Source organism: Montipora foliosa, chromosome 12, assembly GCF_036669935.1.
Source record: "Montipora foliosa isolate CH-2021 chromosome 12, ASM3666993v2, whole genome shotgun sequence".
In the NCBI taxonomy this organism is placed as follows: domain Eukaryota; kingdom Metazoa; phylum Cnidaria; class Anthozoa; order Scleractinia; family Acroporidae; genus Montipora; species Montipora foliosa.
The window spans coordinates 35290698-35302916 of NC_090880.1; the positions used below are offsets into that span (position 1 = coordinate 35290698).

A 12219-nucleotide genomic window follows, 5' to 3' on the forward strand; every position below is an offset into this window, starting at 1 on the left:
GAATTAAAATTAAATGACAGGAGTCGTATGTCAGATTCATTTAAACTGATCATTGAACAAAGAAATTAATTTGCAAGCTAGAGAATAGCGGGCGAGAAAAGAGTTTCGCGGAACCAGCTTTAATGTTCAATAGATTTTGGAAAAAATGAAGTCCGAATTCTGAAGTGGACAAGCGGGTCATGACGGAACACCACTTTGGTTATGGTGATATTGCGAAGACCGGCAATTAAAAGTATGTATATACACTGAAAGAGCAAACAATAGATCATATAGGTTATACGTATTTAAGGGTTAGCCGATTGGGTATATAATTACAGGTTTGGGACGAAAAAGCTGACGTCCAAGAACGAAATAATGGATCAAAGTACAGTAGTTGCAAATGAAAGTGATTCTCAAGGTATCGGGGTCCATAGATCAAAGAATTTGGTCATTGCTTTTATGGCATTGTATATTTTGCTTGCATTGCTGGTTATCGTTGGAAACACTTTCGTTATTGTTGCGTTTAAAAGAGTCCGTACCCGCCGTGCTATAAACATTTTCTTCGTGAGCCTGGCAGTCTCTGATCTCATGGTGGGTGCTGTGTCCATCCCTCTATGGATCTACATCTTTTCGTTCCCTTATTTTACCTCTTCCGTCTCCGTCGAACCAAACCAAAAAGTTGTGGATTTTCATCGAAGTTTTGACGTTTTCAGTGCGCTAGCGTCTATTTCCAATCTTGTAGCCATCGCCATAGAACGACAGTATGCGATCTGTTGGCCCATAAAGCACAAGGCAAGTTCATTCACTCGCTTCTACTCAATGATTCTTGCTGTATGGAGTTACTCGCTCATCATCACGGTTTTCTACTCTTTACCGTTAAGCCCTTCATGGGAGCAAGAATATCGTAGTGTCTTATCATTTACAGCCGGCTTCGTCATCCCAGTGATTGTTATAATTGCTGCATACAGCAGTATTTACATTCGCGTGAGAAGTATGAGCAATTTTTGGAAGAGTACCAGCGCAAGGTCTTCATTAAGAATAAACGTGCAACAAGAGAAGCGAACGGCGATGACAGTGGTTATTGTAGCGGTTTTATTCCTGTTGGCTTGGCTACCGTTTTTCGTTGTTACCATGCTATATTCATTTTATCGTGCGAGCCTCCCTGATGAGGGAAGTGGCTTTACTTCCCTCTTGGACTTTGTTAAATGGATGCACTATAGTAATAGCATTGTCAACCCGCTTATTTACACGTACCGGAGCCAACAAATACGAAAGATGCTGGGTATAATGCTGCTGCGCTTGACGGGAAGGCAACGGCAAGGCCGACCATAGTGAAGCGCTTCGACCGGCACACAGGAATGATTGATGAGGAGGAAAAGTCAGTTCCCAAACAAAAGTTTGGACTCGATGAAGGCTATTTAAAGCTTGCAGCTTGAAGGGCATGCGTAGAAAATAACGGTTTATTAAAAAAAAAAATCAGCGTTTTAAAAAACCCATCGGAAAGGACGGGACAAGGTTGGATTTAACAAGGCGAAGTAGATTGGAATTCAGGGACCACAGAAGACAAAACCAATTGTGTTTCAGACCGGGTTCGAACCAGAAGCACCCGATCTGCAGGCAAATTTGTCTCCGTGATTGGAATGTAAAGAGAAGAAAGAATAAAAGACAAGTTGTCCAATTGTACATTGGGGTGGAGGAAAAACGATGAAGAAATCGCCAGGGGCGTTGGAAGGGGTGAGATGACTAGGCTACTGTGAATACATAGTTAAGATTTCAAGAACGAAAACATGGAATAATTTGCTAACTTTGTTATATGAGAGCTTACGTTGTCAAACAGTGTCACGCATACAGAGCAACCGAACATCAAAGGAAAATTTGAACTCTCTATGGCCACAAGGGAATAGGACTCCTCAATATATCAGAGGCACCCATTTTTTTCACGGTTCAAGAATCACATTCGAAAAAGAGTATTATCGGGACGAAAATTTATGCAATTAACAGTTAGAAGAATTTTTCACAGTTGACTTTATAAGAATTGTACTTCCTTGCATATGCTTCAAGAGAATATATAACTCAATTAAAACGGCTTTGAATTTTTACATTTTTTTATTTTATGCCTTGATGTACTTTGTTTAGCGTTTGGACGTTTTAGTTCAGTTCATGTTCTCGCATATTTATTCATATTATTATTACTATTTACCTTTTTTACATGACAATAATAAAAAGATTCGATTCACGATGTGGATTTAAGATGGAGTTAATAACCAATTATTGGATGAGGTTTTAGTCATATCCGGAATAATCAAGGTTGAAGCTTGATTCTTGATTTTCATGGGATACGGCAAAATCAATTAACTTTTTATTTCATTTTTTTCGGGAAATCAAGCGACAAAACTACTTCTTTTTAAACAAGGAAAAAGGCGCCCTTGACCAATGATGCACTGCCCTTGTAATTCCCAGAATATGAAGATTATCAGCCAATCAGATTCAAGCTTGTGAATACAATGTAAAATTATTGGTACAGTGTGTGTTGCAAGGAACAACAGCAACAACAGAACATTGATGTCGGTTCGTTGGAAAAGTAGATCCAAATCGCATTTCAATAGGCTGTAAACGTAATAAAAATAAATTGTACGCCTACACAGAATTGATAAGAAGAACGCTGTTTACCCAGTTTAAAGCTGTAAATTTTGAAACAAAAGTAAATTAATTTTCAAGTGTGGTCGTCAACGCGTGAGTCGTTCCGTTGTTTACCTGCAAGAGCAGCGGTGCGTTAATGGAATCTATAAAGGATCGATAGCTGCTTGAATTCTTATTCCAACCGAATGCGGGTATTGACAGCCGATTTTCGATTTAACTTGCTTTTACAGGTTTTGATCAACTCTTTCCAATTAAAAGTCGTTGCTGTTTTCCTTGAAACTGAAATGTCAAGAGATTTCCTCGACAATAGATAAATTACTGGTCTTGTTTTTAATTAATCCTTTGATTTGGGTTCGTGACGGACCTTAATTGACATTTTGCGTTGGCAGGCGTAAGCGCGAACGGACGTGTTTCTTGTGCTTATTTGTTGTTTATTTTTAATCCGAAGGGTTTGTGCTGCAAGCGAAAACTCTCAAGCGGGAAAAATTAATCAAGACAAAATAACTCTCTTTAATCAGTAAACTTCCATGCAATTCAGCTCATTTACCCAAAGTAATTTTAACTAGGATTATCCATTTTGAAGTTTTTTAAAAAATTCCTAAGACGTTATGAAATATCCTGAAAATGAAAATTCCTTGTTGTTTGTATGAACAATTTTTCGTAATTCGCAGGATCTATCTTCATTACTCATAATCCCACTTGTTCGTAACTCTTTCTAGCGAGCATTTATAAATTAAAGCAATTTGAAGACTATTGCAGAAAACATGGACGAAATCCAACCAATGAATAGTTACTCTGTCCTTTGTTTTTTAATTCTGTAAATAATTGTAATTGAACTGAGTGGAGTGCAATTTGGTCTGAAATAATACGTGTTCGATTTGATAGTTCGATTTGAAATCACAAGTATGATTTCAGACCAAAATTGCACGACACGAAGTTCAATTACCACTTTATTACATCCATTTAGAAATCACACAATTATTTCATCACTAAAATACAGAATTTTAATCAGTACCAATATTTTATTGATCCAGTTGGGAACAAAAGTTGCAAAATTCGCCACACAATGGTTTTCTTTGTCTTTCATTTTCTTGCTATTTGATTGGTTACCTTAAACAAGCCTTGAATTCTGATTGGTTGTTTTGTTTTAGTGTTCCTTTCTCATTGGCTGGGGAAATGGTGCGATATATGAGAGCAAAAAATAGTGCGATTTGGGAATAAATCGCACTGCTGAGAGCCAATCAGGTTGCAAGGATCACCAGTGATTTCTAAATGGATATAATAAACTTAGTTATCAGCTTTTATGAGAGAACAATGGGTCGAGTGAAAAATCAGCCGACTCGAGTAACACATTATTAAAGCAAACATTTTTATAACTGGAGGTATTAAAAAAAAAATACTGAGGTTCATTAATCTTAATTTTTGATGGACTCCAGGGTTAAAATAGTCTTCTTTGTGTAAAGAGTTCAGCATCCTTCATCGCATGGATTTCATTAGATCATTAGAATTTCCACTTGGCCATTGATAAGGACATTCCGAATGTCATCCATGAGTGTGTTTTTGACGTATTCATTAATTTCCCCCCAAAAATCATGCTCAATTGTGCCTTTCTTGCCTTTCAGCAGCTGAGATAGGTTATGTAAAAGACGTAGTGAATGTAGGACCATTGTAGGCTTCCATCAGTTAAAATGTTAAACTTCCTTTTTTATGTAAATTTTCGTGGCAAGCAGTATAGAGAAAACGTGCTGACAAGCTGTAAACAAATTAACGTCAGTCTTTAAAGCGTCCGAGTATCACGTCCTCAAAGATACCTATCTCAGGCAAGGCAATATTGAATTTATTTGCTTTAAACCAGGGGCACCGAACGTCAGGAGAAGCAAAAATTGCCTAGAATTTTCTATAGCTTGAGGAAGGCTAAAATTTTCTAGCTGACCGTTCCAGGGCCTAGGGTGGTTAGAATGGAGCACCGGTGAAACTGCTTGTTAGCGAAGTGCACTATGAACAAACATTTGAATCATTAGATCTTCCTGACATCATCTTTGCTTTTGGCTTCCAAAGATTTTAATCCCCCATCTAAAAATCTAAGATTGTTTACAAAGCGTGTTGCTGAGTTGCTAACAACATTTACACTGGCGAGACGAAACGACGCTTTCATGACCGGAAAAACGACCATTCTAGAGCTTTAATAGGAACGTTAACCACTCACATGATCGAGGAATAAAACCTGTCACCAGACAAGTCTTGACAAATGATCGATGTGATAAACAATATAAAATTAAGGAAACCCTACCAACGCTAAAGGAGAGCGTTACCAAAAAAACGCTCTCTTATCAACCAGTTAGATGCCACTGTCATTTATATTTTACTACAGGGAATTTGTTTTCAATCTCAGTAACAGTCTCTTTCTAAATATTTACGGGATCCCATTACCTGGAGCCTCCATGCGTATTATACCCTCGAGTCAACCCTATCCTATATTTTTTTTATCGTAGAACTGCTTTATCTTTTCATCATTTTAAAACACCTTCTTCCGATCCAGCCAAGATGGAAAAGTTCCGTAAATTCAGACAAAATATCAAGATGTGGGTTCGATCAGAGAGAAAACAATACCTAAAGTATATCGCTAGTGATGTTCATTTTAACAGAAAAAGGTTTTGGTACATCTTTTCTTTTAAGATTAAGAAGAAACCTATCCCTGTAAACTTCTTTGGCTCGTTCTCGTTCCCTCGCCTCCACTATCTGAGAGCCTGGAACAGGCTACGGAGACCCTGGACTTAATACAAGTCTCCCTTCAAGATGTAACATGTAACATTTCTTCTACAATCTATCATTCTAAGAAACTCTATCGCACCTTATGGAGACCCTGGACTTAATACAAGTCTCCCTTCAAGATGTAACATGTAACATTTCTTCTGCAATCTATCATTCTAAGAAACTCTATCGGACCTTATGGAGACCCTGGACTTAATACAAGTCTCCCTTCAAGATGTAACATGTAACATTTCTTCTACAATCTATCATTCTAAGAAACTCTATCGGACCTTATGGAGACCCTGGACGTAATACAAGTCTCCCTTCAAGATGTAACATGTAACATTTCTTCTACAATCTATCATTCTAAGAAACTCTATCGGACCTTATGGAGACCCTGGACGTAATACAAGTCTCCCTTCAAGATGTAACATGTAACATTTCTTCTACAATCTATCATTCTAAGAAACTCTATCGGACCTTATGGAGACCCTGGACTTAATACAAGTCTCCCTTCAAGATGTAACATGTAACATTTCTTCTACAATCTATCATTCTAAGAAACTCTATCGGACCTTATGGAGACCCTGGACTTAATACAAGTCTCCCTTCAAGATGTAACATTTCTTCTACAATCTATCATTCTAAGAAACTCTATCGGACCTTATGGAGACCCTGCACTTAATACAAGTCTCCCTTCAAGATGTAACATGTAACATTTCTTCTACAATCTATCATTCTAAGAAACTCTATCGGACCTTATGGAGACCCTGGACTTAATACAATTCTCCCTTCAAGATGTAACATTTCTTCTACAATCTATCATTCTAAGAAACTCTATCGGACCTTATGGAGACCCTGGACTTAACACAAGTCTCCCTTCAAGATGTAACATGTAACATTTCTTCTACAATCTATCATTCTAAGAAACTCTATCGGACCTGATGGATTACCGAATATCATGGATATTAAAGAAGTGTGCTAACAGCATTGCACCTTCTATAACGGTACTTATCAACTGTGGTTTGAGGCATGGGCTATACCCTACATACTGCAAATTTAGTAATGTAACACCGATTCAAAAAAATTGTGAAAACACACCACTCATAAAATTCATACGAAACGTTTTAATTTTTTTCTAAAACTTTTTAACCTGTACAAAGGCAGCTTCTCCTTTTTCAACAACTTCAAAGCATTGAAGAGATCTGTTTCATCCTGTATATCACAGGTGGATGGAAGCAGCTTAGTGCATACATGTAATTCGTAGGTTTCTGCCTCAAAATGCTTACATTCTTGCACACTGAGTTTCAAGGAAGAAGTCAACGGAACACAAGTCTATCGAGTCACTTTCTTCAGAGTATCCGGTTTGGGCTGCGATCACTTCACTCACAAGTCTCACTTGTTTACAATTTCGTTTAATCGGACCTTTCCACACAGTATTTTTTTTGTCAAAATGATTAGCCGAAGATTGAAGCTGTGCTGGAATCGTGTTTGGATGGCTGCAGAGCCCACGTCGATGGAACAAGTCTATTACTTCGGTTTTGCGGCATTCTTTTTTTTTTGTAAATAATTTTATTTTTTAAATACGCACAGTTACACCATAAAACAATATAACCTACAGTAGACAGCATCCTGTCGTTAGAAGAGTGTTAATTCTGTAAAAGTAGTTAGATCTAGGAAGCCACGAGTTTAAACCCGCCGATAACACTAGTACTTGTTTGTTTAATAAGCCGGTATTTCGTCCAAACTCCACAGGAGTGATATAAGCCATCTTTTTCAACTGGTGCTACAAAATTTTTCGCAGGAATCTTCATAAGATGGAAGATTGCGCTCTTCTTTCAGCTCCTTTTCTGACGAATCTTCTCTCGAGCTCGAATGCTCATTGCGCTCAGACTACACTTAAAAAACACACTGACAAAGGCGATCACATATTTTCAAGCTACAAGTTTTGGACGCTGCACAATCCTGATCATCTAACCGGCCGACGTTTGACCACACTGAAAACTTTGTGGCTTGAAGTATCCAAACGTTCACAAACTATTAAAATTTAAGAAAACAATTATTCTAATAACGAAAAAACGCGCCGAGTGGGCTTCCATCAACTGCGTTCTACCCGCCTCAATAATTAGAGAGGTTAAGCATAACATTTACGGCCGACGGCAAACGGGGAACGGCAGTTTCCTGCTTATCATAAAAGCGTGAAAATTCTCTCATTTTAACTTTTCTCGTTCCTTATCAAGCAGGGTTATTCCATTTTTGGCAACATCCTTTATTTCATTCCGACGTTTGCCGTTTGGCGCAAGCGTCATGCTTAACCTCTCCGATAGCCATTTACCTCCTTCAACGGGCGGTCATGCGTGAGTGGACACTAAAAGAAGACTAGTGTGTACTTATCACGATGATAAGGTTGTGTTTTCTAGTTTCCTAATATCATGTTCTTACATAGTTTGTGTAGATTTAATCTCTCCTATCTACAGTCATATTGTGGGCCACGATTACGGATTTCGCAAGGCGCTCCAGAAGAAGATCTGTAGTTCTTCTACACATTAAGCAAAAGCCCACTTGCCTCAAGCTATTTCGGGTGTTGAGATATTGAGAAGACTTTGAATCACGTTTACAACAAACTACAGAGTGAAATTTACAAAAATGAATTATCATGAGAGAGAGAGAGATGAAAGAGTTTTAGGAATTTATAATAAGTAGCGGCGTGGTCGTAAACGCGGATATACTTTACTCTATTTTGACAATGTCGAGAAAGATGACAAAATACTTGATATGGCTTTCTTCTCAGGCTTTCTTAGGTTTAAATCTAACAGCCCTTATCACGGGAAGCTGTAAGGGGACAGAAAAACTGATAACTTGTGGATATTGCGGAAATGAGGTTATCTGCAGGCGTTTTTGAAATTTGCATAAGCATAACACATTTAGAAAGTCCGTATATTAATTTTGTCAGTTATAAATGGTCGAATATTCCCCAGCGAATTTCCATTCATTAGTGACTTACTTATAACATCTTACCAGCTGTCCTATCTTTCAGATATCGTCGTGTTGGATGAGAGCTTCATGCCCAGTGAGTTGAGAAGGATCATTGAAACCGCCCGGTGAAAATGGAAGACTTGGCTTCGCTCAACACTTCCAGTAAATCCTTGACTAATGCGACAACACGATCTCCGGAAGTTAACGTATTTCGACACTCTAAACAAGAAACGTTAATCTTTGTCTTCATTTATACTGTCCTCGCGTTGCTGGTCATCACCGGGAATTCACTGATAATGATAGCGTATAAACGCAACCCAAAACTGCGAACTCCGACTTCTCTGTTTTTTGTGAGTCTGGCGGCCTCGGATCTCTTGGTTGGTACCGTCTCCATTCCGTCCTGGATGTACATTTTGTTGTACGATTTGAACAATCCTTTTCCCAACCCGGCAAATATGCGGTTTCGTACGGCGTACACCTTCTTGGACGTGTTCAGCGCGCTGACGTCGATCGCGCATCTCGTGGCCGTTACCATCGAGCGCGGCATCGCCATTTCAAAGCCGCTGAAACACCGCGTCATCCCACGACGTTACTATTACGTCGCGATAGCGGCAACGTGGAGTTTCGGTCTCTTAACGGCAATCGTGTTCGTTGCCGACTTCAAATCTACTACATGGCGAAAATATCGAGGGTTATTCAGCACAGTAGCGGGATTTATAGTTCCAATTTGTGTAATAACCTACATGTATGCTGATATTTATAGAAGGGTCAAGGTATTCAATACTCGCCAACGGCGTTATCGTCTCAATTCACCCAACAAGAGATACCAGGAGAAAACAGCCGCCAAGACTGTGTTTATAATCACAAGTTTATTTTTGCTGTCCTGGCTGCCTTTTTTCACGCTTTCCATGTTGTACATTCTTTGTCCCGCCAAGTGTCTTCCTCGTGGGGAAGACCTGATGCATCTGGTGGATTTTGTCAAGCTCCTTCAATACGGAAACAGTGCTATCAATCCAGTGGTTTACGCACTTCGTAGCTCAGAGATCAGAGCAACTTTGTCGAGGATTGTGGCACCTTGCATAATCCAACTGAAAGTGACTGCATCATCACCTCGAAATGTTCCTCTCACAGCTGGCTCGGCATTAGTACCCGTAAATGGGCAACAATGACTAGCGCAGTCTTGCAGCCGTTAAGTGATTGACAAGCCTCTCAGAGGACAACGATCTCCAAGGGGATCTGACCAAGTTGTTGAAGGTCTGATGACAGCATGCCATCGTCAGCTTTAGTTAATGAGCTATCAGCGAAAAGGGCCGTCTCCTCGCTCGGCTAGCTTCTTGATCGTCTCAGTTTAAACTCAAGCAAGCACCCCCGCATCGTTCGCTGCGGAACCAATTAAGTTAAAAGAGCCTTCCTACTTCCATGTTTGTACGAAGAGCCATTAAAAGAGAGAAACAATTTTAATCAACATAACATAGGGGCATGAAATTTAGCTATTCATCTATTTTAATCTATTTTGTTTCTATCTTATCCTATCTTATCCCTACACCGCCTATTGTAGATTAGCTATCAGAAATAACACACAGACAGCGGTGACAAACATCAGATATAATAAACGCATTATTTGAAATTATCTTTTACTTGACCTTTCGTACGCTTCTGCATACATCTTCAGAAGTGACGATTCATAAAAAAGTGGAGTTTAAATATACAGGATCACGAACTTATTAACTATTATGTAACAATAGAGGTGACAAAAACTAAGAAAGACAACTTTTCGCTGCTGACATATTCATTTAAGGTCGACATATTCATTTAATATGTCATATATGTCATATATTTGATATCAACGAAAAGCTGTGTTAATATGGGAGGGGGGGGGGGGGGGTTGGGGTTGGAGTGGCGCTGTCCGGTGGATTATTCGATTGGTTTTGCTAGTGTTTGTCCGCTGGGTGGCGTTGCCCGCCTGTTGAACAACTGAGTCCTGATCATCAGTTGTGTTTTGTAATCGAAACAAGAGAAATTGTAAATTTTAGAGAAATGATGTGATTACTTACATCAACAGTGTACATGAATGCAGTAATGAGTTAAATATTTACAACTAAAGATACGTTAATTTTGCTCAAGCGAGCTTAAGTTAGTCCAACGAAGACAGTCCAGTTGGTTGTCAAAGCGCGTATAAAAAAAAAGTGATAAACGCCATTAGGTCATGCAAACCGCTCTTTGAGCGTTCCACGCATAATCGGAAAGAGAGCCATAAACCTTCTTAGCTCTTCGCGGTTTTCTGCAAGTGGAAGAAAGCTACAATCCGGGTTTGTAAGCTGGATATAATGTAAAGATTTGAAATGTTCCTGTGAAATGTGTTGTCCAATGCGCAGACTATGGAGCGTTTTCATTCACGTGACCAGCAGCCATATTGGATTACTGAAACAAAGGGAAGTATTTGCATAAAAATAGAGTTCAAATCCCAGAGGATTAGTTTGGTACACCATCATGGCCACCATTCCTTTGCTTCGGATCACTAATATGGCCGCCGTGACGTCATGTAAAAACGCTCTATGGGTCGATCCGCACTAAGGACAAAACCGTTTGTTTTAGCCAAATAAAAAATCTGTCAACTCAACTTTTATCAGTTCGGAGGGTTTGTTTGGGAGCCGCTGTCCTGCCTCGGATCCTTACAAATTTTTTGTCCGCGTTACCGCTTTCTTTTGTTTTCATGTCAGGCATCATCAACAAGTTCCCGTTTTTTCTGGTTTTTTTTTTTTTAGTGCTGACAGGCTGTAAACACGCAGTGCGGATGTGCCAGGGCAAATAATTTTTCTCGAGTCAGAAAAATTCATTTAAACTGGCCCCGGGAAAAAAGGAGAGTTTGTCCTCAGTGCTGATCAACCCTATGCCAAACTGGCCCCACTTATTCAAAGGCTGGATAACTTTATCCAGTGGATAAGTCGCTATGCAGAGTGTAAAAAATTCTTCGTGTTAAACATTAACAAAGGTTTTCGAACACGCCTTTACTTAAATGTGCTTAAAGCATGCATACTCAAATCCATATTTATAGTATAATACTATCATTTGTTAAAGTATTGCTGGTCTTGTGTCAACTTACGACAGGAAAGTAAAGAATTATATCAAATCTATAAATAGAAATCATCTCGGCAGTTCCTTGCGTTAAATGATCTTGTAAAATTCATAAATGATTCATAAGGGTAACAGCCAACAGAAACGCACTATTCAGGTCACATGTGTAGGTGTGTAAATCCCGATAAAGTTCAACTGTCTAAAAGCACGAATAGGTAACAAGGAAAGACTGGGGTTGATAAATTGTTAATTAGTTGAATTATCAATAGGATTAACTTTTATACACCTTATTCCAAAATGGCCGCTGATTTATGCGCATACAAATTGGGCCCTTGTTGCCTCGTTCAAGATAAAAGGGCTAATTTGAATAAAAACAAAAGAATATTTAAATGGCAGCCATTTTGAAATAAAGTGTATAAAGATCTCTAACTCGCCTAATTAGTATACTGAACTTTAATAAAGACGAGGATGTTAAATTGTACAACGTTTATTAATCAATCACAAGTTTGACATTTCAATCACAACAATTAGGTAACAATTTACTTGCCTCTTGTGTGCTTTATTGAGAAAGTTTAATGCGTCGTCTCCTCCCGTCTCACGAATTCGAATTGGGTGGATAACAGTTGGCGACATGTGCTCTACTGAAACGGTCACATCTTGAAAATCTTCGCATTGGAGACGGGCCACTCCAACAACTTCTGACACTGCACATTTATTCTGCCGTCGCTGCTGCCATTCCTCGAAGACGTTTCTACCCCATTTAATGTTGTATTGTGTTGCTTTCGGAGTGGCTCCGAC

At 39.0% G+C, this 12219-nt stretch overlaps 4 protein-coding genes across 5 annotated transcripts in view; 3 read left to right on the forward strand and 1 right to left on the reverse strand.

Moving 5' to 3' along the window:
• Window positions 1-12219, reverse strand: part of LOC137978858 (uncharacterized) — an 87294-nt gene that overhangs the window by 22218 nt on the left and 52857 nt on the right. The gene's annotated exons all lie outside the window — the stretch shown is intronic.
• LOC137979104 (adenosine receptor A1-like) lies at window positions 73-10209 on the forward strand. Its single transcript, XM_068826284.1, has 2 exons — window positions 73-232; window positions 8408-10209. Exon 2 carries the CDS (start codon window positions 8478-8480, stop codon window positions 9513-9515), a length of 1038 nt encoding a protein of 345 aa, XP_068682385.1. The 5' UTR covers window positions 73-232; window positions 8408-8477; the 3' UTR covers window positions 9516-10209.
• Window positions 226-2466, forward strand: LOC137979105 (trace amine-associated receptor 1-like). The gene has a single exon (XM_068826285.1). It carries the CDS (start codon window positions 355-357, stop codon window positions 1309-1311), a length of 957 nt encoding a protein of 318 aa, XP_068682386.1. The 5' UTR covers window positions 226-354; the 3' UTR covers window positions 1312-2466.
• LOC137978859 (uncharacterized) overlaps window positions 11916-12219 on the forward strand; it is a 17444-nt gene continuing 17140 nt past the window's right edge. The window contains exon 1 of the mRNA XM_068825971.1: window positions 11916-12219. This exon is cut by the window's right edge and continues 448 nt beyond it. The gene's annotated coding sequence lies outside the window, so the exon portion shown is untranslated.

Bases quoted from the DNA above. Each gene is read 5' to 3' on its own strand.
- LOC137979105 (XM_068826285.1), top strand. From the start codon at position 355: ATGGATCAAAGTACAGTAGTTGCAAATGAAAGTGATTCTCAAGGTATC.
- LOC137979104 (XM_068826284.1), top strand. From the start codon at position 8,478: ATGGAAGACTTGGCTTCGCTCAACACTTCCAGTAAATCCTTGACTAAT.